This window comes from Hemitrygon akajei, chromosome 1 (genome assembly GCF_048418815.1).
Source record: "Hemitrygon akajei chromosome 1, sHemAka1.3, whole genome shotgun sequence".
Taxonomy (NCBI): domain Eukaryota; kingdom Metazoa; phylum Chordata; class Chondrichthyes; order Myliobatiformes; family Dasyatidae; genus Hemitrygon; species Hemitrygon akajei.
The window spans coordinates 23231954-23258992 of record NC_133124.1 but is presented as its reverse complement, the minus strand read 5'-3'; the positions used below and the strand labels follow the sequence as shown (position 1 = coordinate 23258992).

The following is a 27039-nucleotide window of genomic DNA, read 5'->3' as shown; positions in this document are numbered from 1 at the left end:
TCTGGGATCAGCTATGACAGAATGGCGGAGCAGACTCGAAGGGCTAAATGGCCTAATTATGTTCCTAAGTCTTATGGTCTTCGTGCTAAATAAATTCCTCCCGATCTTTCTTCTAAAGCTGGCGTTCCCAACCTGGTGACCACGGACCCCTTCCTCCATGGTATTGGTTCATGACATAAAAAAGTTTAGGTGTGTCCCTGTTGTAAAGGGATGTTGTTCTATTCTGAGGCTGTACCCCATGGCTCTAAACTCTCCCATTATTGCAAACATCTGGTCCACTTCCACTCTATCTAGTCATTCCATGAGATCCTCATTTTTCTTCTAAATTCGAAAGGGATAGAGGTTCAGAGCAATCAAATTCTCCTCAAATGCTCCTCCCTTTCACTCCCGGGGTCAGTTTTGTGAATCTCCTCTGGACATGATGGTCCAAGCAGTTCCATTCCATCCCAAATAATTCTATAAGTTTACTTTCCTTAATGCTCCTTACTATTATACAGTACCTGGAGAACAATGCCATCACCAAATTGGCTAAAGAAAATATAATTAAAATTGCATTTTCCAGGAATAACTTACCAATGTTACAGATGTTACAAGTTTTTAAATGCTTCTTTAAAACATTGTTATGTCATCATCATCATTACGTGCTATGTCAAATGACGTGGGCATTCATGATCTTTGATCTTGATTGTTCTTGGCAAATTTTTCCACAGAAGTAGTTTGCCATTGCCTTCCTTTTGGGAAGGGCCCTTACAAGACAGGTAACCCCAGTCATTATCAATACTCTTCAGAGACTGTTTGCTTGGTGTCAGTGGTTGCATCACCAGGACTTGTGATATGCTTCAGCTGCTCAGATGACCAACCACCACCTGCTCCCATGGCTTCACGGGATCCTGACTGGGTGACTAAGAAGGGAGGCCTGCAGGATAGTGGAGTGAAGGAGCACTTTACACTCCTTTGACAGAGATGTATCTCCACTCTGCCACTCAAATTATTATGTAATGATAATTCCCTCCTCTTGTCACTTAGCAATGCAGTTGCTTTCTTGAGTATCTCTGCGAAGCAGAAATATAATAAAGAGAAAAATGTCAAAGAAGCCAATGCTTTTATTTTTATAAAGTGGTGTAGCCGCTGGAGCTATTCACATATGAACACTGATGTCAACTCAGTTATTTCAGTGCAACCATGTTGTATTTTCGCCTAATGGGAGAAGAGAGACTATCTATGGGAAGTGAGGTGTTTGATTATGCTGACAGCTTTACTGAGGCAGAGAGATGTATAGACAGAGTCCGTAGAAGGAGACGCTAGTTCCTGTGATGTACAGAACTGTGTGCACAATGATCTGTATTTTCTTGCAGTTATAAACAGAACAGTTGCTCTATCAGTCATGATACATCCAGATAAGGTGCTTTCTATGGTGCATCAATTAAAAACTGGGTCAGTGTTGATGGGGATACGCCAAATTTCCTCAGCCTCCAGAGGAAGAAAAAGCATCGATGATGTTTCTTGACTACGGCACCAAGGCTACACCAGGACAGGCTATTGGTGATGTTCACACCTAGGAACTTTAGTATCTCAACCCTCTCAATTTCAGCACCTTTGCTGTAGACAAGATGATGGGTGAAGTCAATGATAAGCTCTTGTGATTTTGAGGGAAAGATTGTTGCCATGATACGTTATTAAGCTCTCTCTCTCTCTCTCTCTCTCTCTCTCCCCACCCTTCTGTACTCTGACTCATTGTTACTTGATCTATGGCCCACTATGGTGGTGTCATCTGCAAACTTGTAGATGGAGTTAGAGCAAAATCATCACGAGAGTAGAGAAAGAATGAGGCTAAAGACGCAAACGTGAGCTCTAATGTTGAGAACAATAGAATGTTTAAATAATAAACATGAGGAAGTCTGCAAATGTTGGAAATCCAAAGCATCACACACAAAATGCTGGAGGAACTCAGCAGGTCAGGAAGCATCTTGGAAAAATGTAAACAGTCGACGTTTTGAGCTGAAACCCTTCTTCAGAAATGAAAAGGAAGGGGGAAATCACCAGATTAAAAAGGTAGGAGGAGGGAACGAGGATAGCAAGAAGGTGGTAGGTGAGGTCAGGTGGTTGGGAAAGGTAAAGTGTTGGAGAAGAAGGAATCTGATAGGAGGGGAGAGTGGACCATGGGAGATAGGAAATATTTACATTTATTTCTTTAGTGAGAAGACTAATCTCCAAATGGCAGAAGTTAAATTTTGAGCTGTAGGAGTCTGAAAGGCTTGTAGCTAGTGTAAAATCAAGAAAGAAACACCAGAAGATTGGCACCAATAGGAACAATACTGCACTGGGTCATGGTAGTATGGAAAATATGCCATTAATTTTAGAAATGATTTATTATAAAGGTACCAGTCCACTAATTTCTCAACTACACTAAAATCTTAAATATGAAACTCATTTACATAATCATAAACTATATCCTAATTTAAAAATACCAGGACCTACAAATTCATAAAATTGTTAATAAATTAACAAGTTAATGGTGCACTGAACATTAGTCTTATATTTAACTATGTCAAATGAGCTAACACCCCCAGATCAATAGGATCAGACTATCTCCATCATTTATTGAATGTGAAAATGTCAAGAATTGTTTCTGTATGCATGTGTGTATGCATGCACAGGACAGTGAGGCATAATTCAGAATGAGAAATGGATGACGGTGGTGCAGAATGGGCTGGCTATGGCAGGCAAGGGCATGATAAATTAAGAGAAGCAGGGGCAGGCCATTTGTTCCCTCCTGCTTGTTCAGCAATTCACTTACTTCATGGTTGATCTTTGATCTTAGTACATTAAGCCTATATGCCTTAATTCTTTCAATTTACAAAAAACCTTTGACCTCTGTCTTGAATATTCTTGGTGACTGACTTACAGACCGAGCAGATGCCTTTTGCATACAGAATTCCAAATAATTTCTTCCTATCTCACCTTGAACAGCCAATTTCTTAACTTAAAATTGTGATTCATGGTTCTAGAGATATTATCCTTGCATCTATTCATCCAAACACCATAAGAACTTTGAGTGTTCTAATGAGAACAGCTCTTATTCTTCTATAGCTCAGTAGAGGACTAATCTGCTTCATCACTCTTCATAGGAAGACCACTTTCATGGATGCTGCATTCCCACTCTCCAAAGCTACTCCGAAAGCTTGGTCACTGCTACACCATTCTCAGGCTTTCTTGTGAAGCCTGGGATTTAATGGGTGCACCTGTGCAGGCTTTCAGTTTCCACTTCCCTTTCTGGCTGCAAATGGGGTACTGGCACCACAGCCGGCCAGCAGCATAGTGGCACCCGCACCGGACTTTCGAGGCCAGTGGTCCCAGGTTCAAATCCAGCCAGCCTCTTGCATGTTGAGCTAGCAACTCGGCCTCATAAGAAACAGACAAAATGCAAAAGAAATGAAAAGGTTGCTGCCGGTGGAAAGCAACCACAGATAAGACTTGGGCCTTAGAACCTGTGCAGAGTTTTATGGACACCCCAAAAACATTAATGGTTAAAAAACAATTTTAACACTTGGGAGTGTAACCTGAGTAATACAGAATGTTCTTGGCTTCAACACTATTGTAAATGCCTTAAAGTTGGCAGCAGCGTAAACACAATATAGAAATAGTTTCCAGCCACTGAATCTTTTAATCAACTGCCTGATTTTCAACCAGTTCTGATTTAGCCGGTATAGTTTTCCACCTTCTCTAATCAGACTTTTGCTCACTGGATCTTGTCGTCTTGCAATCAAAAATTTAGTAAACAAAGCAGGAAGGATATGCAAGTGTGTTATTGCTGTACCACCTTCCTTGTTGGGAATGCAAGCTCATCTAAGATTTCACACACTGTAATTTTCATGAGAACAGTTTGAGATGTTTCTCACACAGTAGTTGAAAGGTATATGTGGGGGTGGGATACAATCTGTGGCTAAGTGTCTTCTAATCTCTAGTTAATAATCGTCATAAAAAACAGAAAGAGAACCTTCAGCCCATCTAGTCAATGCTGAAAACTGCCTACTCCCATCGACCTGCACCGGGAACATAGCTCTCCATATCCCTACTATCCATGTACCTATCCAAACTTCTCTAAGTGTTGAATTTGAGCTCACATGCACCACTTATGCTGGTAACTTATTCCACACTCTCATGACCTCTGAGTGAAGTTTCCCCTCATGTTCCCCTTAAACATTTCACCTTTCACCCTTAACCCATGACCTCTAGTTGTAGTCCCACCAGTGGAAAAAGCCTGCTTACATTTACTGCACCTATACCCCTCATAATTTTGTATACCTCCATCAAATCTGCTCTCAATCATCTACTTTCTAAAGAATACAGTCCTAACCTATTCAATCTTTCCTTATAATTCAGGTCCTCCAGACCTGGCAAGATCTTTGTAAATTTTCTTTATATTATTTACATCTTTCCTGTGTGTAGGTGGCCAAAACTGCACACAATACTCCAAATTAGACCTCACCAATGTCTCATACAACTTCAACATAACATCCCAACTCCTGTATTCAATACTTTGATTTATGAAGGCCAACGTGCCAAAAGCTTTCTTTAAGACCTCTTATCTACCGGTAATGCCACTACTTTCACTGAATTATGGCCCTGTATTCCCAGATCCCTTTGTTCTTCAGTGCCCTACCATTCACCGTCTAAGACCTACCCTAGTGGGTCCTACCGATGTGCAACACCTCGCACTTATCAGCATTAAATCTGACTTTTCTTAAAGCCCATTTTCCCATCTGATACACACCTCTCTGCAAGCCATGACAGTCTTCCTCACTGTCCACTACACCCCCATTATTACCATCCAAATCATTGATATAGCTGACAAACGACAACGGACCCAGCACCGATGCCTGTGTCACACCACTAGTCACAGGCTTCCAGTCAGAGAGGCAACCCTCGACTACCACTCGCTGACTTCTCCCACAAAACTAATGTCTTACCAAATTTACTACCTCATCTTGAATGCTGAGCGACTGAACCTTCTTGTCCAAACTCCCATGCGGGACCTTGTCAAATGCCTTGCTAAAGTCCATGTAGACAATATCCCATTGCCTTGCCTTCATCCACTTTCCTCATATCTCCTTGAAAAACTATATAAGATTGGTCAGACATGACCTACTACGCACAAAGCCATGATGACTATCCTTAATCAGTACATATCTATCCAAAGACTTATATATCTGGTCGCTTACAATACATTCCAATAACTTTCCCACGACTAATATTAGAATCACTGGCCTATAATTTCCTGGTTTACGCTTAGAGCCTTTCTTAAACAGTGGAACAACACTATTTATCCTCCAATCCTCTGGTGCCTCTCCTGTTGCTAAGGATGATTTAAATATCTCTGCTAGGGTCCCGGCAATTTCTCCATTTGCCTCCCGTAGGGTCTGAGGGTCTGTCTCGATTTGTCTCAGGACAGCAAATACCTCTTCTGTAACCTGTATAGCTCAATGAAGTTGATCCCACTTTGCCTCACTTCCACAAACTCTCTGTCTGTCTCATAGAAACACAGAAAACCTACAGCACAATACAGGGCCTTTGGCCCACAAAGTTGTGCTGAACACGTCCCTACTTTAGAAATTACTAGGCTTACCTATAACCCTCTATTTTACTAAGCTCCTCATAACCTGTCTAAAAGTCTCTTATAAGACCCTATCACATCCGCCTCCACCACCATTGCTGGCATCCCATTCCATGCACTCATCACTCTCTGAGTCAAAAACTTACCCCTGACATCTCCTCTGTACTTACTCCCCAGCACCTTAAACCTGTGTCCTCTTCTGGCAACCTCTTCAGCTCTGGGAAAAAGCCTCTGACTATCCACACATCAATGCCTCTCAGCATCTCGTACACCTCTATCAGGTCACCTCTCATCCTCCTTCACTCCAAGGAGAAAAGGCCGAGTTCACTCAACCTATTTTCATAAGGCATGCTCCCCAATCCAGGCAACATCTTTGTAAATCTCCTCTGCACCCTTTCTATGGTTTCCACATCCTTCCTGTAGTGAGGCGATCAGAACTGAGCATAGTACTCCAAGTGGGGTCTGACCAGGGTCCGATATAGCTGCAACATTACCTCTCAGCTCCTTATTCAATTCCAGGATTGATGAAGGCCAATGCACTGTATGCCTTCTTAACCACAGAGTCAACCTGTGCAGATGCTTTGAGCGTCCTATGGACTTGGACCCCAAGATCCCTCGGATCCTCCACACTGCCAAGAGTCTTATCATTACAGTAGTATTATATTCTGCCATCATATTTGACCTACCAAAATGAACCACTTCACTCTTATCTGGGTTGAACTCCATCTGCCACTTCTTAGCCCAATTTTGCATCCTATCAATGTTCTGCTGTAACCTCTGACAGCCCTCCGCACTATCCACAACACCTCCAACCTTTGTGTCATCAGCAAACTTACTAACCCATCCCTCCACTTCCTCATCCAGGTCATTTATAAAAATCACAACGAGTAAGGGTCCCAGAACAGATCCCTGAGGCACTCCACTGGTGACCAACCTCCATTCAGAATATGACCCATCTACAACCAGTCTTTGCCTTCTGTGGGCAAGCCAGTTCTCGATCCACAAAGCAATTTCCCTTGGATCCCATCCCTCCTTACTTTGTCAATAAGCCTTGCATGGTGTACCTTATCAAATGCCTTGCTGAAATCCATATACACTACATCTATTGCTCTTCCATCATCAATGTGTTTAGTCACATCCGCAAAGCACGACCTGCCCTTTAAAAAGCCATGCTGACTACACCTAATCATATTATACCTCTCCAAATATTCATAAATCCTGCCTCTCAGGATCTTCTTTATCAACTTACCAACCACTGAAGTAAGACTCACTGGTCTATAATTTCCTGGGCTATCTCTACTCCCTTTCTTGAATAAAGGAACAACATCCACAACCCCCCAATCCTCCAGAACCTCTCCTGTCCCCATTGATGATGCAAAGATCATCGCCAGAGGCTCAGCAATCTCCTCCCTCACCTCCCACAGTAGCCTGGGGTACATTTCATCCGGTCCCGGCGACTTATCCAACTTGATGCTTTCCAAAAGCTCTAGCACATCCTCTTTCTTAATATCTACATGCTCAAGCTTTTCAGTCCACTGCAAGTCATTACTACAATCACTAAGATCCTTTTCCAAAGTGAATATTGAAGTAAAGTATTCATTAAGTACCTCTGCTATTTCCTCTGGTTCCATACACACTTTCCCATTGTCACACTTGATAGTTCCTATTCTCTCAGGTCTTATCCTCTTGCTCTTCACATACTTGGAGAATGCCTTGGGGTCTTCCTTAATTCTGCCCGCCAAGGCTTTCTCATGGCCCCTTCTGGCTCTCCTAATTTTCTTCTTAAGCTCTTTCCTAGTAGCCTTATAATCTTCTAGATCTCTAACATTACCTAGCTCTCTGAACCTTCTGTAATCTTTTCTTTTCTTCTTGACTAGATTTATTACAGCTTTTGTACACCACAGTTCCTGTACCCTACCATAACTTGCCTGTCTCATTGGAACGTACTTATAAAGAGCTCTACACAAATATCCCCTGAATATTTGCCACATTTCTTCCGTACTTTTCCCTGAAAACATCTGTATCCAATTTAAGCCTCCAATTTCCTGCCTGATAGCCTCATAATTCCCCTTACTCCAATTAAATGCTTTTCTAACTTGTCGGTTCCTATCTCTCTCCAAAGCTATCGTAAAGGAAATAGAATTACGATCATTATCTTCAAAATGCTCTCTCACTGAGAGATCTGACACCTGATCAGGTTCATTTCCCAATACCAAATCAAGTACAGCCTCTCCTCTTGTAGGCTTATCTACATATTGTGTCAAGAAACCTTCCTGATGCCAATCAATATTTGGGAAATTAAAATCTCCCATCATGAGAACTCTGTTATTATTACACCTTTCTAGGATCTGTTTCCCTATCTGCTCCTTGATATCCCTGTTACTATTAGGTCGCCTATAAAAAACACCCAGTAAGATCCTTTCCCTTCTCCAGCTCTGTATCATTTTCGCCAATCACCTTTCCAGCTCTTAGCTTCAACTCACCCCCTCCGGTCTTCTCCTAACATTTCGCATTTCTCCCTCCCCCCACTACTTTCAAATCTCTTACTATCTTTCCTTTCAGTTAGTCCTGACGAAGGGTCTCGGCCCGAAACGTCGACAACGCTTCTCCCTATAGATGCTGCCTGGCCTGCTGTGTTCCACCAGCATTTTGTGTGTGTTGTTTGAATTTCCAGCATCTGCAGATTTCCTCATGTCTGCTCAGTAAAGTTATTGATCCCTTCCTGGTCCTAACCTCCACCCACAGAGACTCCATAGATAATCCCTCTATGGCTTCCACCTTTTTTGCAGCTGTGACACTATCTCTGATCAACAGTGCCATGCCCCCACCTCTTTTGCCTCCCTCCCTGTCCTTTCTGAAACATCTAAAACCCGGCACTTGAAGTAACCATTCCAGTCCCTGAGCAATCCAAGTCTCTGTAATGGCCACCACATCATATCTCCTGAGTAAATAAAGATGCAAAAAAATTATTTAAGATGTCCCCCATCTGTTCTAGCTTCACACATGGATTACATTCTGATCATCCAGAGAATCAATTTTGTCCCTTGCTCTTTTTTAACGTATCTGGAGATTCCCTTAGGATTCTCCTTCACCTTGTCTGCAGAGCAACTTCATGCCTTCTATCAGGCCTCCTGCTTTCTTTCTTAAGAAATTCTTTCTGTCATTGTCTTTGTCTTAGGTTTGGGTTACAGGGCCCTCATATAACTCTCTTGAACAGGGAATAGTATTTTCTTCAGGATAGTGGTAGGAGGAAACAATTGAGGAGAACACACATGTATCTAACTTTATTTAGACACTCAAAAGTGTCAGAACCCTGCATAAAAGCATTCTGTAGTAAGTACGATGCACGCTTATTTTTTAATGTATGCAACAGTCTTATTTGGCCAAATGGACACTTTACATATCTTGTCATCAGCCTTACCTGGTTGGTTCATTGTCTCTATATCTGTTAAGAAGTTTTAATCATGTGTCAATAGTCTGCTTTTAATAAGTATTATTTAATAGAATAGAACTTTATTGTCCTTGCTCAAGACAATGAGATAGTGGAATCCCGATTATCAACAAGAATAATGGAACAGCTCAGTAAATTATGTAGCCGTTAGTTCAACATGAATATTCTAAATGCCACTTCTTGATTCGAAACAATGAAACAATGAGGCTATTTATAAAAAGACACACCTATGGTAATCAGGTACTTGCTTGCTAACCTCTGATAATAAGTAAATGACAGGGACTTTTGAGATGCAACTAACTCCAATGTTGTGCTGATCATTTTGGGATCTACACCTTTCCCAACCAGGTTTCACAGAAAATCCTGCAACGTAACACATTTACCAATTGACCAATATATCACCAAAAATAAAGCTTTACTCAACTTTTCTAAAATATTAAATAGATTTTGTTAAGACAGTGCACTATTAAGCTTTTTGTATTCTAATACCCAAGGCTATCACTTAATAATTATTAACCATATTACACAGTGAATGGTATACAACTCAGCCAACATAGCCTTAATTAATTGTGCAATACAGTAATGAAAAAATAAGTATTAATTTTAAAAATCTTGCATGGTAAAACCAAAACTAAGCAAGTTTCAGTTCAAACATAACAGACACAAGACCACTTCCTCGAGCACCTTCACTCCGTCTGCCACAAAAAGCAGGATTTCCCAGTGGCCACCCATTTCAAATCTACTTCCCATTCACATTCTGACATGCCAGTCCACGATAAGGCCACGCTCAGGTTGGAGGAGCAACACCTGATATTCCGTTTGGGTAGCCTCCAAACCAATGGGATGAACATCGATTTCTCAAACTTCCTGTAATTAGCCACCCTCCTCTCCTTCATCTTCCCCATTCTTCTCTCCTCTCTCACCTTATCTCCTTACCTGCCCATCACACCCTCTGGTGCTCCAGCCCTTCCCTTTCTCCCAAGTCCTTCTCCCCTCTCCTACCGAATACCCCCCCCCTCCTCCGGCCCTTTATTTCTTCAACCAATCAACTTCTCAGCTCTACACCCATCATCTGCCATCTTGTACTTCTTCCTCCCCTGCCCCCACCTTCTTATTCTGACCCCTCCCCCTTCCTTTCCAGTCCTGATGAAGGGCCTCAGCCCAAAACGTCGGCTATTTATTCCTATCCATAGATGCTGCCTGACCTGCTGAGCTCTTCCAGCACATTGTGTGTATTCCTCTAAACATAACAGACAAGTTTAGAACAATGCATTCAAAATGCAAGTGTAGCATAAATATTTCAACTTCTAAGACCACGTGAGTAACTCCCCGCACCTGCTCGCTTTAATTTTAACTTCTTTTGTGATACTATGTTACATCACTTCAGACATATTAGTCTATCCAGGCACAATAGACACAGTGTTGCTTTCTTTTCCCTGGGCCAGGCAAATACTATAGTCTCCGATTGAAATAATTATCCTGAGGAAAAGGATCTGTTCTTACACCTGAATAGGCCACTAAAATACAAGGACACGCCGTAAAATGACGTGTTGGATCTAAATCTGCACATATCTGAAACAATGATCTGTAAATACTTGTATTTAAAGAGGTCGAGAGCTTTATATTACGGGAGACTTGCCCCTTTCTTCCATTTTGAAAGCCAGACCAATTAAAACCTGGGATGACAATGCATAGAAACAAAAGTTGGTCAAATGATTTCAGAATTACAATCTCCATTGGCCTGCATTTGTGGATTCCGAACACCGTAGTTCGGGGGTGCGTAGCGGTGGGGTCCGCCACTGGTTTGGGCTATAAAGCTGGAATAGCAGCCAATAATATTTTGCCTCTGAATTCCTCCCTCTTTCGAAGTGGTCCCATCGTTATATCTGATACCACATTATCTTGACCTTGACTGTGATCATCCGGACTGCAGTGACCGCAGTATAATCACAAAACGTTACGCGAAGAGTCTTTCACTAAGCCAAACCTTCTCTCCCCCTAAAACATCAAACGCCGATCATTTACAAACAACAAGTTGGCAATATAAACCTTGCACAGAAAATTTACAAGCTTTAGCCGTCTGAGGTACCTGAACAGAAACTGATGCTACTGACGGTGGTTGCGGATCTCCGTGACTGGCTGGAGCTCAGATCGTAATCGCGGCTGTCTTCCTCGGACAAGGGGGATTCAGACGAAGGCGATCCTTTCTGGATGTGGGAGTAAGGGCGGAGAACCAGCCTGGGGATACGACTGCGTGGACTTCGCTTCTCTTGCACCTTCTGATTCTACCAGAAATAAAGCGTGCACTTTTATTGATCTCGATCCTGTCGCTAACCGAATTAAACACTCCCCGACAACAAAAAAAAAATTAAGACTAGTTAAACGCAGAAAGATACCTGTTCCATTCCGGAGATGCTTGCATCTATCTAGATGCCAACTGGGTCTGTCTAGAGCGGTGTCTGCAGCTGCCAGTTTCACGCTTCGACATTGCGGGAACAGTAAAGCGCAATTCTGCGCACAGCCCAAAGGGCGACACCACCACTAGTTTCACTATCGTACTGAATACAAATGCATTTCGCTCCCGGTGGAAAAGCCGGAGGAAAAGCCGCTAATTTCATGACCTCAGTCATTGCGCAAGCCAGTACGCAGCGCGGTTGCTCCCAAACAAGTCATCAGGCCCACAAACTGACATTTATAGACTCATGATGTTCTTAGCAACGCGTTGTATTTAACGTTACACTTCCAAAAAAAACCCCGCAATAATCTACCCAAATAACCTGCAACGTCCGATCGCCTTTTCAGATGTCATTTATCTTTTAGTTTGCATTTAAACTGGTCACGTCAGCACCACTTTTCCTCCCTGAAATTAGGCGGAATGTTAAAGCGACATTACCTTGTGATATTCATTTAACGGTCCCATCCCGCCTCTTCCTCCTGGAACCTGTCATTTGGGATGAAAAGAGATACATCAGGCGCATGCGTGTTGCTACAGCGGGGACAGCACACGTGGCAGGGTGCAGGCAGGGCTGAACATCTAACGGAACTCACGACAGGTTCAGTTCACCTGCCGGACATAGTCGCCCAGCTCCTTCGCTCACAGCCACGCCCGCGGTGTGAAGCTGATGCCGGTCTGGACTCGCCCACTCGGATCCAACCCCTTGCAAACATGACTTAACTCAAGGTGGCATATCTTTTCAGTTTAACTTAAAACTAAAAGAAGATTCATTTTCAAAACGTCTGTCCTTGGCCGTTAGAATAAAATTTCTGGAAGCATAGAATTGGCAGGATGGTGCCTGGTTTGAAGAACAAGTCATATGAAGTAAGGTTAGCAGAGCTGGGACTTTTCTCTTTGGAGCGTATTAGAATGAGAGGGGACTTGATAGAGGTCTACAAGATTATGAGAGGCATAGATAGGGTGGATAGTCAGTACCTGTTTCCCAGGGCACCAATAGCAAACACCAGAGGGCATATGTACAAAATTAAGGGAGGGAAGTTTAGGGGAGACATCAGGGATACGACACTAGGTATTTGGACATGCTATTGAGATGAGCCAGCAAGTTCCCAGTCAGCTTGAAACCAGTAACATGGGAATGTAAATCCTTCTCCACACCCCTGCCCCGCCCGCCACGCTGCACCTGCATGGATCTGTGCACATCATCTAATTCAACCTTTGCCCTTTAATCTCCCTAGCTGGATGTAGAGCGTCTCCTGTGCTTAGTACTTCAATTTATGAAGGCCAATGTGTCAAAAGATCTCTTCACAACCTGATCTACCTGTGATGCCGCTTACAAGAAATTAGGGATCAGTATTCCCAGATCTCTCTGTTCTGCCCCACTCCTCAGCACCCAATCCTCACCACTGAAATGCAACACCTCACACTTGTCTGCATTAAATTCCATCTGCCATTTATAAGCGCTTTTTTTTTTAACCATTTAGTGCAGATCCCGCTGAAAGCTTTGATAGTTTTCCTCTCTGTCCGCTACCAGATCCCCAGTCTTGGTGTCATCAACAAACTTGCTGATCCAGCGTACTGTATTACCAACCAGATAGTTGATATAGATGACAAACCAGAATGGACCCAGCAATGATCCCTGTGGCACACCACTAGTCACAGGCCTCCAGTCACTACCACTATCTGGCTTTATTGATTCTATTTGTGGATTTATTGAGTATGCCCGCAAGAATACGTACCAGGTTTGTATATCGTGACATACATGTACTTCGATAATAAATTTACTTTGAACTTTTGCTTCTCCAGCAAAGTCAATGTCTAATCCAATTTACTACCTCATCCAGAATACCAAGTGACTAAACCTTCTTGACTAACTTCCCATGTGAGACCTTGTCAACGGCCTTAGTAAAGTCCACGTTGACAACATCCATACCCTTGTCTTCTTAGAAAAACTCTGTAAAATTGGTTAGACACCACTAATGTCTCTGTTTACTATTCCTAATCTGTTCTTCCATCGAAATACATATATATCCAGTCTCTTAGAATACCTTCCTTCGATTTTATTCTTATGTTAATCCAACTTGTGACAGATGTCATTCTGAAGTTGCTTCATTGACCCACATGTTTTGGTCTTGCCCCTGCTTGCAATATTATTGGAAAGATATTTTTGGTATTATTTCAAAAGTTCTGAATATTAAATTGCAACCGCATCCTATTACTGCAATTTTTGGTTTACCAATGGTGGATAATAGTTGTTTATCCCCCTCAGCTCGGTGGATGATTGCATTTGTTATGTTAATGGCTAGAAGATCTATCCTATTGAATTGGAAAGAAATTAATCCTCCAACCATATTTCAGTGGTTTTCTCAAACTATTTCTTATTTGAGTTTAGAAAAAATTAGAAGTGTTGTTTTTGACCCTTCAATTAAATTTGAAGAAACTTGGAGACCATTTATTCAACATTTTCATATGAGCTAAATTGACTTTTCCTAAACCTTACTTTTATTATCCTTAATTATTTGGATGGAGGTACGGAGTTATTGACGCTGCTGTGTATATTTGACATAATGCAATGGCCCATGTTGGTTAGGTTTTTTTTTCTTATTTACTCCTTTTTTCATAATCACTATGAGTTTGGGAGGTTATTATATGTGGATTATCATCTATTTGTATTTATACTTTAACCTATTAATTATGTATTCTCAAACTCTCTGTATCTATGTTTCTCTTATGTTTGTTTAAAATTAATAAAAATATATTTAAAAAAAAGAATACCTTCCAGTAATTTACCCACTACTGATGTCAGGCTCAGCAGCCTATAATTTCCTTATTTGTTATTAGATCTGTTCATAAATAACAGAACAACGCTGGCTATCTTTCAATCCTCAGGCATCTCACCCATGGCTAAAAACATTTTAAATATTTTTGCTAGAGGCCCTCCAATTTTTGCACTTCCCCACAAAATCCGAAGGAACACCTTGTCAGCCCAGAACCTTAGAACACTACAGCACAGTACAGGCCCTTCAGCCCTCCATGTTGTGCCGACCCATATAATCCTTAAAAAAAGTACTAAACCCACACTACCCCATAACCCTCTATTTTTCTTTCATCCATGTGCCTGTCCAAGAGGCTCTTAAATACCTCTAATGTTTTAGCCTCCACCACCATCCCTGGCAAGTCATTTCAGGCACTCACAACTCTCTGTGTAAAAAACTTATCCCTGATGTCTCCCCGAAACTTCCCTCCCTTAATTTTGTACATATGCCTTCTGGTGTTTGCTATTGGTGCCCTGGGAAACAGGTACTGACTATCCACCCTATCTATGCCTCTCATAATCTTGTAGACCTCTATCAAGTCCCCTCTCATTCTTATATGCTCCAAACAGAAAAGTCCCAGCTCTGCTAACCTTGCTTCATATGACTTGTTATCCAATCCAGGCAACATCCTGGTAAATCTCCTCTGCACCCTCTCCATAGCTTCCACATCCTTCCTATAATGAGGTGACCAGAATTGAACACAATACTCTAAGTGCGGTCTCACCAGAGATTTGTAGAGTGTCAACATGACCTCTCTACTCTTGAACTCAATCCCCCTGTTAATGAAGCCAAGCATCCCAAAGTCCTTCTTAACTACCCTATCAACCTGTGCAGCGACCTTGAGGGATGTATGGATTTATGGATGTATGGAAATCCCCCTGGGGATTTATCCACGGGAATTTGCCTCAAGACAGCAAACGCTTCCTCCTCTGTAATCTGTCTATGGTCCATGACCTCACTGCTGCCTTGCCTCACTTCCGTAGACTCTGTGTCCATCTCTTGAGTAAATAAAGATGCAAAAAATCAATTTAAGATCTCCCCCATCTCTTATGGCTCCATGCATAATTGACCACTTTGATCTTCAAAAGGACCAATTTTGTCCCTTGCTATCTTTTTGGTCTTGATATGTCATTAGAGGTTCTTAGGATTCTCCTTTACCTTATCTGCTAATGTAACCTCATGTCTTCTTTTAGCCCTCCTGATTTCCTTCTTGCATCTCTTATAATCCATAAGCACCTCACTTATTCCATCTTGCCTATACCTGCTACGAACCTCCTTTTTAATCAAAGCTTAAATATTTTTCAAAACCAAAGTTCCCTAAACCCGTTGTCCTTGCCTTTTATTCTGAAAATTTGATAATAAAGTTATTTTGAACTTTGAATCTACATTAATTGTTCTGATTCCAAATGTTTTCTTCTACATCTTGCCTATTTTAATGTCTGTCAAATACAGTACCTCTTAAATGTAGTAATTGTATCTGATTCCACCATCTCCTCTGGCAAACATCAACCACTCTCTGCGTAAAGAAAACCTATTGATCTGGGAACCAGATTGCCAGGACAGATAGTGGAGTGGTTGTGGAGAAAAAGGTTGTTAAATTTACATGCAAAATCAAGAATCAAAAGTTTGATCACGATAGGACTAATATTCTGAGATGCGTACTGTACATTTCAATGCTAGAAGTATTGTAGGAAAGGCGGGTGAGCTTCGGGCATGGATCAGCATGTGGAATTATGACATTGTAGCCATTAGTGAGACTAGTTTGCAGGAGGAGCAGGACTGGTAGCTCAATGTTACGGGGTTCCATTGTTTTAGATGTGATAGAGCCGGAGGGATTAAAGAGGGAGGGGTGGCATTGCTAGTGAGGGAAATGTCACAGCAGTGCTCAGGATGGACTGGAGATCTTGTCCAGTAAGGATTTATGGATAGAAAGGTATGACCACATTAATAGGATTATATTATAGACCACCATGGGATTTAGAGGAGCAAATTTATAGGAGATCGCAGATTGTTGCAAGAAACATAAGATTTTAATAGTATGCGATTTTAAATTTTGACATATTGACTGGGGCTCCTGTATTGTAAAAGGACTGGATGAGAAAGAGTTTGTTAACTATGTTTGGGAGAGTTTCCTTAATCAGTACATAGAAGTCCCAACTAGAGAGAGTGTGAAACTAGATCTCCTATTAGGGACTGAGGACAGTGACAGACGTTTGTGTAGGAGAACACTTTGCATCTAATGATCATAATGCCATTAGTTTCAAGGTAATTTTGGAAAAGGATAGGTCCGGTCCTCGAGTTGAGATGCTGAATTGGAGAAAGGCCATTTTTAATTGTCTCAGAAAGGATCTGGCAAGTGTGGATTGAGACAGTTTTCTTTTTGGCAAAGGTGTAGTTGGTAAGTGGGAGGCTTTCAGAAGTGAAACTTTGCGAATAAAGAGTTTATTAAAAGGGAAGGATAACAGGTTTATGGAATCTTAGTTTCCAAGAGATATTGAGACCCTGGTTAAGAAGAAGAAGGAGGTGTATGGTAACTATAAGCAGGCAGGAACCAGTTATCTGGTTAATGAGTGAATGGGAGCAGTTGGAGGGTGTGAGAACAGGCAAAAGAGCATTGAAGCTTCAGAATGCAGAGTATTAGAACAAGGCCAGCAGGTTGCAGTGGACACTTCCTCCATTCCCAGGGAGAGAAAATAAATCAATGGAAAAATAATCAAATTTAGCTAAAATTACAGATGGGTGATTGATTCAGACTGAAAACTGAAAACTCAAGTTACCTAAAGATGCAGAATTCAGTATTTAAAATTCCAAGTCATATTGCTTGAGCCACTCAGGAGAAATAGAAGAAAAACAAAATGTAAGAGCATTGCATTGTAGATCAAACATACTGCACAATTCTAAAACATATTAAGAATTGAAAGGCAGAATCTCTCTGGACAGGTTGAAAGAAGAGGAGGGTAGCTGTTATGTAGCAAGAGGCTACACGGCATGGAATTGTGGGAGGAAAGTAGAAAAACAAGTCTTTATGAAAATCTATATCAAACAGACAGGCTATCAAAGCTTGACCAGCTGGAAAAATGGGTTAAGAAATGGCAGATGGAATTTATTGCAATCAAATGTGAGATGTTTAAAGTTCAAACTTCAAAGTAAATTGAATTATCAAAGTACATATATGTCACCATACACAACTCTGGGATTAATTTTCCTATGGGCATACTCAGCAAATCTATAGGATAGTAACTACTCCAGGATCAATGAAAGATCAACCAGAGTGCAGAAGGCAACAAAGTATGCAAATGCAAATATAAGTAAATAGCAATAAATAATGAGAGCATGAGATGAAGAGTCCTTGAAAGTGACATTATTGGTTGTGGGAATATTTCATTGATGGGGCAAGTGAAATTCAGAGTAGTTAACCCCAAAGTGTTGCACTTTGGGAGGAAAAACCAGGGTAGGACTTACATAGTGAATGGTAGAGTGCTGAGGAGTGCAGCAGAAGAGGGCTTGTTTCTGTGCTGTTGTGTTTTGTGACTTGATGGGCGAAATGGACTAATTAAGTTCCTCCATCTTATGGTCTTACATTGATCAAATTTACTGCCACAATTGTGATTAAAAGCTGAAAGACAGAACCCCTCGGAATGGATTTACGTAAAAAGAGGGGAGTTGTTATTTAGCAAGATACTACAGGACATGAAATTGTGGGAGGAAATTGGAGAAACAAATCCTTATGAAAACCTAAAAGGTATTAAAACAATAATGCAGTTAATATATATATAGATTGTGACAAAAAAGGTGAGAAGAGCAAATCCGGAGGGATTTCCCCAAATGTATCTAGCTCATCAAGGATCATGTTCTGGAAACCTATGTTCATGTTTCAGGAGGTAAGCAGTGCTATCAAGCCATTATTTATCACCCAAGTTTGATTGTCCTTGGTGAATCATCTTAATAAACCATTGAAGTTGTTGTAGTAAAAGTATTTCCATATTGTTGGTGAGAAAGAGTTTAAGTAGCCAGTGTAAATCCATGGGTCGATGACACAAAGCTGGGTGGCAGTGTGAAATGTCAGGAGGATGTTATGAGAATGCAGGGTGACTTGGACAGGTTGGGTGAGTGGGCAAATGTATGGCAGATGCAGTTTAATGTGGATAAATGTGAGGTTATCCACTTTGGTGGCAAGAACAGGAAGGCAGATTACTATCTAAATGGAGTCAAGTTAGGAAAAGGGGAAGTACAACAAGATCTAGGTGATCTTGTACATCAGTCAATGAAAGCAAGCATGCAGGTACAGCAGGCAGTGAAGAAAGCTAATGGCATGCTGGCCTTTATAACAAGAGGAATTGAGTATAGGAGTAAAGAGGTCCTTCTGCAGCTGTACAGGGCCCTGGTGAGACCCCACCTGGAGTATTGTGTACAGTTTTGGTCTCCAAATTTGAGGAAGGACATTCTTGCTATTGAGGGAGTGGAGCATAGTTTCACAAGGTTAATTCCCGGAATGGCGGGACTGTCATATGTTAAAAGATTGGAGCGACTGGGTTTGTATACACTGGAATTTAGAAGGATGAGAGGAGATCTGATTGAAACATATAAGATTATTAAGGGATTGGACACACTGGAGGCAGGAAGCATGTTCCCGCTGATGGGTGAGTCCAGAACTAGAGGCCACAGTTTAAGAATAAGGGGTAGGCCATTTAGAACACAGATGCTGAAAAACTTTTTCACCCAGAGAGTGGTGGATATGTGGAATGCTCTGCCCCAGAAGGCAGTGGAGCCCAAGTCTCTGGATGTATTCAAGAGAGAGTTAGATAGAGCTCTTATAGATAGCGGGGTCAAGGGATATGGGGAGAGGGCAGGAACGGGGTACTGATGGTGTATGATCAGCCATGATCACAGTGAATGGCGGTGCTGGCTAGAAGGGCTGAATGGCCTACTCCTGCACCTACTGTCTATTGTCTATTGTCATGGGATTGCAGGGGAATTCCGCAAGGATAGCACCTGAAGTCAGGATTGAAACCTAGTTATAGGGACTGTGAAAGGGCAACGTAACTACTCTATCATATTGTGATACCTTGTTGTATGACCTGTAAGCAAGTGAGGATAAATCAAGTATGGCATTGAGTGGGATCCAGGGTCAGCCATGATGGAATGGCAGAGCAGACTCAGTGGGTTCAATGGCCGAATTCTGCTCCTACGTCTTACGGTCTTATGGTTTAAATAGTTTCACAGTCAAAGCCAGCCATGGCAATATCAATGCTAATTTCTTGCAGTTCAGTTTTGAGTGCAGAATTCAGCAGAGTTTGTGGTAACTTGAGTAAATCTGATTATGATTAAACCATAATTTAAAGGGACATCTGGGACAGGTTATCCACGCAAAGGGTGATGCGTCTGGAAGGAGCCTCCAGAAATAATGGTTGAGGCAGGCACATCAGCAACATTTAAAAGCCATCTAGGTAGGTACATGAATAGGAGTGGTATAGAAGGCCTCTTTCAAATGAGGTTTCAAAGAGCCAAGTGTGAGCTGATGGAGCTAGCTTGCTGGGTATCACTGTACTGAACTCTACTGAACTCTGCACTCAAAACTGTACTGCAAGAATTGAGCACTGATACTGCCATGACTGGCTTTGACTGTGAAACTATTTGCCTGATCCTTACTTGCTTCCAGGTCATACAACAAGGTATCACAAGGTATGACAGAGTCACCTTTTCACAGTTCCTACAACCTGGATTCAACCTGGCGTGAACCATTTGGGCCAGTATAGCAGCATTTAAGAAACACTTGGATAGTGTACATGGCTGGATAAGGGTTGAATGCTAGATATTGGAACTAACTGTGTGGGCAGAGTGGATGGCATTGGGCTGAAGAGCCTGTATTTGTGCTTCTTTGCTCTATGACCTTATGACTACTGACTATTGGATGACCCTGATAGAGTGGACATTGAGAGCTTCTTTCCAATAGTGGAGGAATTTAGAACCAGTGGTCAGAGCCTCAGAACACAAGGACGTCCATTCAGATCAGAGATTGGGAGAAATTTCTTTCACCAGAGAGCAGCGAGATGGCTGTGGAGAACAAGTCAAATAAGTCATGAAGGTATACTTAAAGTAGAGGTTGATAGCTTCTTGATTAATAAAGGTGTGAAAAGATATGGGCAGAAGACAGGAGAATGGAGTTGAGAGGGATAGCAAATCAGCCATGATTGAATGGAGGAGCAGACTCGATGGGCTGAATGGTCTAATTCTGCTCCATACCTTATGGTCTTTCTGAGTTTATGCCTAGCAACAATGAAGGAACAACAATATTATTTTCATGCTGGAAGGAATTTGCAACTTGGAGGAGATCCTCCAGGTGGTGGTATGGAGTACACTTCAGCACGTACCATAGTATAAACTGGTTGAAAATAATTGTGAAAAAGCACAAAAGTGAAGATTCGAAATGGAAGGATATTATCAGCATGTATTTGAAAATGGATCTGGCCATGAAAGAACAGAAACAAACACTATCTGGTAATATAGAGGCAATGGGGACGAATTCAGAACATAGAACATTACAGCACAATACAGGCTCTTCAGCAAATGATGTTGTGCTGACCTTGCAACTTATTCTAAGATCAATGTAACCCTTCCCTTCTACATAGCCCTCTATTTTTCTGTCTTCCATGTGCCTATCTAAAAGTTTCTTAAATGGCCCTAATACATCAGCCTCTACCGCCACCCAGGGATGGTGTTCCATCCACCCACCATTCTCTGTGTAATGAACTTACTATGGCATCCCCCCTATACTTTCCTCCGATCACCTTAAAAGTATGCCCCCTTGTATTAGCCATTTCCACCTTGGGAAAAAAAAGTCTCTGGCTATCCACTCCAACTCTGCCTCTTATCATCCTGTACACCCCTATCAAATCCGACTCATCCTCCTTCGCTCCAAAGAGAAAAGCTCCAGCTCGTTCACCCTATATTTATAAGAAGTTCAGATAGTTCACCCACAAACAAGACGTAGTATACTTATATGAGCTGAAAAGAAAGGGCACCCAAACACAGAAGTCCTTTGATGACCAAATAAATTGCAAATAAAAGGAGGTTTTTAATACATTACAGGTTCACAGGATGATGAAGAATTGTGTGGAATAGAATAAAAAAATAATTGGGGGACTGGATTGGAATCAGTATCAAAGAATTTAACATAAAGTATTTCCAGTAAGCCTTTGATAGTCTGACATGCTTAGGATTTAGGTAATGCCTGACAAGTAGATATTCCAACACAGTTAATTAACTTCTTTTTAATGGTACACAGCAGAATAACAAATTTTCCAGTAAACCTGCTACATCTGAAGGAAGCAAAGGAAAAAGGCTTCCGTAAGTTTGAAGGGTACTCAAGAAAAAGAATCAGGCGAGTTAAAAAGGGAGCACGGGAACAAAGAGCCCACTGAGTGGGCATTGCTGACATTGTTAGGAACTGCTCTGGGAGAATGAACACTCAAGAAGTTGGTTAATGGTGGTTATTGGAGGGGATGTGTGTGGGTGAGAGGAAAGAAAGGGGTTTGTTTTGTTGCTTGTTACGCTCTGTGTTATTCTGTTGAATATTGTGGGCATGCCCTGTTGACACCGGAGTGTTTGATGACAGTTGTGGACTGCCTCCAGTACATTCATAGGTTGTGCTGGTTATTAACACAAAGAGTGCATTTCACTGTATGTTTCGATCGCTAAATAAATCGGAATTTGAATCTGAGTAGATGTGACAAATAAATCTGAATCTGTGTAGGTGGGGAGTACAGCAAACATTAGCTGGTGAGCTAGAAACCGAATGATTGGAATTTTGTATGGCAGGTTATTGCAGCTTAACATGGAGTAACTATATTTCATTAGGAGTTTGATGTTTGGTATGTCACCAAAGACACTTGCAAATTTCTACAGATGTATCGTGGTGAGCTTTCTAACTGGATGCATTACTATCTGCTAGTGTGGTGGGGGGCGGGGGCACTGCACAGGGTCAAAATAAGCTGCAAAAAGTTGTAAACTCACTCAGCTCCATCATGGGCTCCCCAGCATCCAGGACGTCTTTAAGGAGCGATGCCTCAAAAAGGTAGCAGCCATCTTCAAGGACCCCCATCACCCAAGACGTGCCCTTTTCTCATTGCTATCATCAGGTAGGAGGTACAAGAGCCTGAAGGTGCATACTCAGCGATTCAGGACCAGCTTCTTCCTGCCTGACATCAGACTGCTTAATAGACATTGAATCTATGAACACCAGCTCACTGCTTTTTAAGCACGACTTACTTAAAGACTGTGCAGCCCAGGTAACAGAGGTGCTGACTGATATATTCAACATCTCTCTGGAACTGTCCACTGTCCCCTCGGTTTTCAAGTTGGAAGCCATCATTCCAGTGCCGAAGAAGGTGACAGTAACCTGCCTAAATGATCGTCAACCAGTGACATTAACATCAACCCTCTCAGCACGTCCTTGTAAGTGGAACAAGTGCTACACCTGCCCTTACACCTCCTCCTTCACCACCACTCAGGGCCCCAGACAGTCCTTCCAGGTGAGGCGACACTTCACCTGTGAGTCAGCTGGTGTGATATACTGTGTCCATCCCGGTGTGGCCTTCTATATCTTGGTGAGACCGGACGCAGACTGGGAGACCGTTTCACTGAACACCTACGCCCTCTCTGCCAGAGAGAGCAGGATCTCCCAGTGGCCACACATTTTAGTTCCACGTCCCATTCCCATTCTGATATGTCAATCCATGGCCTTCTCTACAGTCAAGATGAAGCCACACTCAGGCTGGAGGAACAACACCTTATATACCGGCTGGGTAGCCTCCAACCTGATGGCATGAACATTGACTTCTCTAACTTCCATTAATGCCCCTCCTCCCCTTCTTACCCCAACCCTTATTTATTTGTTTGTTTGTTTATTTTTTTTCCTTTTTTTCTCTCTTTTTTCTATGTGTCCCTCTCACAATAACTCCTTGCCTATTCTCCATCTCCCTCTGGTGCACCCCTTCCCCTTTCTTTCTCCCTAGGCCACCCTTTCCCTTCTCCAGCTGTGCACCCCTTTTGCCAATCAACTTTCCAGCTCTTAGCTTCATCCCTCCCCCTCCTGTCTTCTTCTGTCATTTCAGATATCCCCCTCCCACTTTCAAATCTCTTACTATCTCTTCTTTCAGTTAGTCCTGATGAAAGGTCTCGGCCCGAAACGTTGACTGTACTTCTTCCTATAGATGCTGCCTGGTCTGCTGCGTTCCACCAGCATTTTGTGTGTGTTTCTCAACCATTATGAAATACTTTGAGTAGCTGGACACGGAGCACATTAAAGCCTTACTTCCAGCTTCATTAGCCCCTTTCCACTTTGCCTATCACACAAATCAATCCAGTGACGATGCATTAGCCTCTGCCCTCCACTCTGTCCCGTCCCACCTGGAAAATGGAGCCTCATATACCAGACTGCTGCTTATAGATCTTAGTTCAGCATTCAACACCATCATACACCAGAAACTATAAGAGCATAAGACCATAAGGTATAGGGGTAGAAGTAGGCCAAACAGCCCATTGAGTCTGACTGCCATTCAATCATGGCTGATCAAATTCTTCCAGTCATCTCCACTCCCCTGTCTTTTCTCCATACCCTTTGATTCTCTGGCTAATCAATAACCTACCTACCTCTACCTTAAATGCACCCAGTGATTTGGCCTCCACAGCTGCTTGTGGCAACAAATTCCACAGATTTACCACACTTTGACTAAAGTAATTTCCCTGCATCTCAGTTCTAAATGGACATCATTCAATCCTGAAGTTGTGCCCTCTTGTCCTAGACTCCCCTGAAACTGATGGGGAAACTGTCCTTACTGGGCCTCAACACCTCCCTCTACAGCTGAATCCTGAACTTCTTAACAGAAAGGCCACAGTCAGTCCATGAGATAGCAACGTCTCTAGTCCAATTACTCTCAGCACTGGCACTACCCGGGGCTGTGTGCTCAGTCTGCTGCTGCTCACACTGCTGATGCACGACTGTGTCGCAGGATCCAGCTCAAACCATGTTATCAGGTTTGTGGATGACACAAACAATGGAGTACAGAGAGGAAGTGGGGCCACTGGTGGACTGGTGCGAAAACAACAACCTAAGTCTGAACGTGGAGAAGACCAAGGAAATCATCGTGGACTTCAGGATAGTGTGGAAGAGTCATCCCCCTATGTGAATACGTGGCTCCTCTATGGAGAGAGAGTTAAGTGCATCAAGTTCCTGGGAGTTCACATCATCAATGACCTCACCTCCCTGGATAACAACGCAGTGTACCATCTCCACTTCCTGAGGAGATTGAGAAGAGTGAGGCTCTCTCACCATCTTAACTGCATTTTATAGGAGTATCATTGAGAGTATCCTGACAAGAAGCCTCTCCATCTGGTATGGGAGCAACTGAAAATTGGACCCTACAAAGGACTGTGAGAAAAAATGAGAGAACCATAGCGTTCATAGCGTCTCCCTGGCACCATCAAGGGCATTTATCAGGAGCGCTGCGTATGCAGGACCCTTTGTATTAGTAAGGATCCCACCCATCTATCCTCTTTGACTTTCTACCATCAGGCAGGAGACTACAATGCATCACAACAAGAACGGTTAGGTTCGGAAACAGTTTCTTCCCCCAGGCCATTAGGCTATTGAATTCAAGTGACACTGGTTAATCTGTTCTGTACCTTACAATATTTATGTACTTTAGTTTGTTTATTTATGTTTAATCCATCTGTAGATTCCATTATTACTTTCATAAGTTATTATGTGTGATGTGTGTATTATGTATACTACAGTATTTTACACGGATTCGGAGAACTACCTTTATGGTATATATCTACAGTATATGGTTAAATGACAATAGACTTGACTTGAATTTAACTTTTATATTTATACATACTGTAACTCACAGTTTTTATTATGTATTGCAATGTACTGCTGACGCATATGCCGATACTATGTCATTGTAATTTGCCTGTTGCCACAATAGGTCTGCAGCAGGTGCATTCCCAATGGCTTTTCACACAGCCTTAGATCACCTAGATAATACAAACACCTATGTCAAGATGCTGTTCATTGACTCTAGCTCTGCATTTAACACCATCATTCCCACAATCCTGATCAATAAATTACCGAACTGGGGCCTCTGTACCTCTCTCTGCAATTGGATCCTTGACTTCCTAACTGGAAGACGACAATCCATGTGGATTGGTGATAATATCTGCACCTCATTGCTGGTGCACCTCAGGGGTGTGTACTTAGACCACTGCTCTACTCTCTCTATCTCCATGACTGTGTGGCTAGTATAGCTCAACTATCATCTATAAATTTGCTGAAGTTACAACAATTGTTGATAAAATCTCAGATGGAAATGAGAGGGTGTGCAGAAGTGAGATATACCAGCTAGTTGAGTGGAGGGAATGAGCAATTTCAAGTTCCTGGGTGTCAAGATCTCTGAGAATCCAACCTGAGTGGCCACCACTCAGGGCCCCAGACAGTCCTTCCAGGTGAGGCGACACTTCACCTGTGAGTCGGCTGGTGTGGTATACTGCGTCCGGTGCTCCCGATGTGGCCTTTTATATATTGGTGAGACCTGACGCAGACTGGGAGACCATTTCGCTGAACACCTACGCTCTGTCCGCCAGAGAAAGCAGGGTCTCCCAGTGACCACACATTTTAATTCCACGTCCCATTCCCATTCTGATATGTCTATCCATGGCCTCCTCTATTGTCAAAATGAATCCAAACTCAGGTTGGAGGAACAACACCTTATATACCGGCTGGGTAGCCTCCAACCTGATGGCATGAACATTGACTTCTCTAACTTCCATTAATGCCCCTCCTCCCCTTCTTACCCCATCTCTGACATATTTAGTTGTTTGCCTGTTCTCCATCTCCCTCTGGTGCTTCTCCCCCCACCTTTCTTTCTCCTGAGGCCTCCCGTCCCATGATCCTTTCCCTTCTCCAGCTCTGAATCACTTTCGCTAATCACCTTTCCAGCTCTTAGTTTCATCCCACCCCCTCCGGTCTTCTCCTATCATTTCGCATTTCCCCCTCCCCCCACTACTTTCAAATCTCTTACTATCTTTCCTTTCGGTTAGTCCTGACGAAGGGTCTCGGCCCGAAACGTCGACAGTGCTTCTCCCTATAGATGCTGCCTGGCCTGTTGTGTTCCATCAGCATTTTGTGTGTGTTGTTTGAATTTCCAGCATCTGCAGATTTCCTCGTGTTTGGTGATTGGAAGAGACCAGATAGCTTCTGAGAGCCAAAGTGCTAAATAAGTCGGCCTCACCTATCTTCCCTCTTTTTAAAATTTTCTTTCACGGGATGTAAACATCACAGTCAAAGCCACATTTTATTGAACTGCCTCTGTAATTAAACCCTGTTGGACAATTCTAGAGGGCAGTTAAACGTCAGACCAGGTAAGAAGAGATTTTTGAATACAAAGGACTTTATTGAAGCAGACAGATTTTATAACACGCTGGTCACTTCATGGTCAACGTTGCCAACAGTACATATTTATTCCAGATTATTTAATTAACTAATCCAATTTTCCAAGCTATCAACGTGGAATTTGAACGTTTATTTATCCAGGCCACTGGAAAGTTATTTAACATGGTCCATAGTACTTAATGATGAACTTACTACATTCATCCAAGTAAAATCAGAATCAGAATTAGGTGTATTATCACTGACATATGTAGTGAA

At 42.3% G+C, this 27039-nt stretch overlaps 1 protein-coding gene across 5 annotated transcripts in view; it reads right to left on the bottom strand.

Annotated features, from left to right (window-relative positions):
* Positions 1–27039, bottom strand: part of sybu (syntabulin (syntaxin-interacting)) — a 128602-nt gene that overhangs the window by 80613 nt on the left and 20950 nt on the right. For 4 of the 5 annotated variants that reach the window (XM_073039003.1, XM_073039010.1, XM_073038998.1 and 1 more), the window contains exons 2-3: positions 11959–12006; positions 11155–11350 (exon numbers count right to left, since the gene is read on the bottom strand). In XM_073039003.1, coding sequence (XP_072895104.1) covers positions 11155–11350; positions 11959–11985 — 223 coding nt within the window. In that variant the 5' untranslated portion in view covers positions 11986–12006. Of the gene's footprint in view, positions 1–11154; positions 11351–11461; positions 11647–11958; positions 12007–27039 lie in introns of those variants that run through there. The other variant, XM_073039007.1, reaches the window with a different exon arrangement.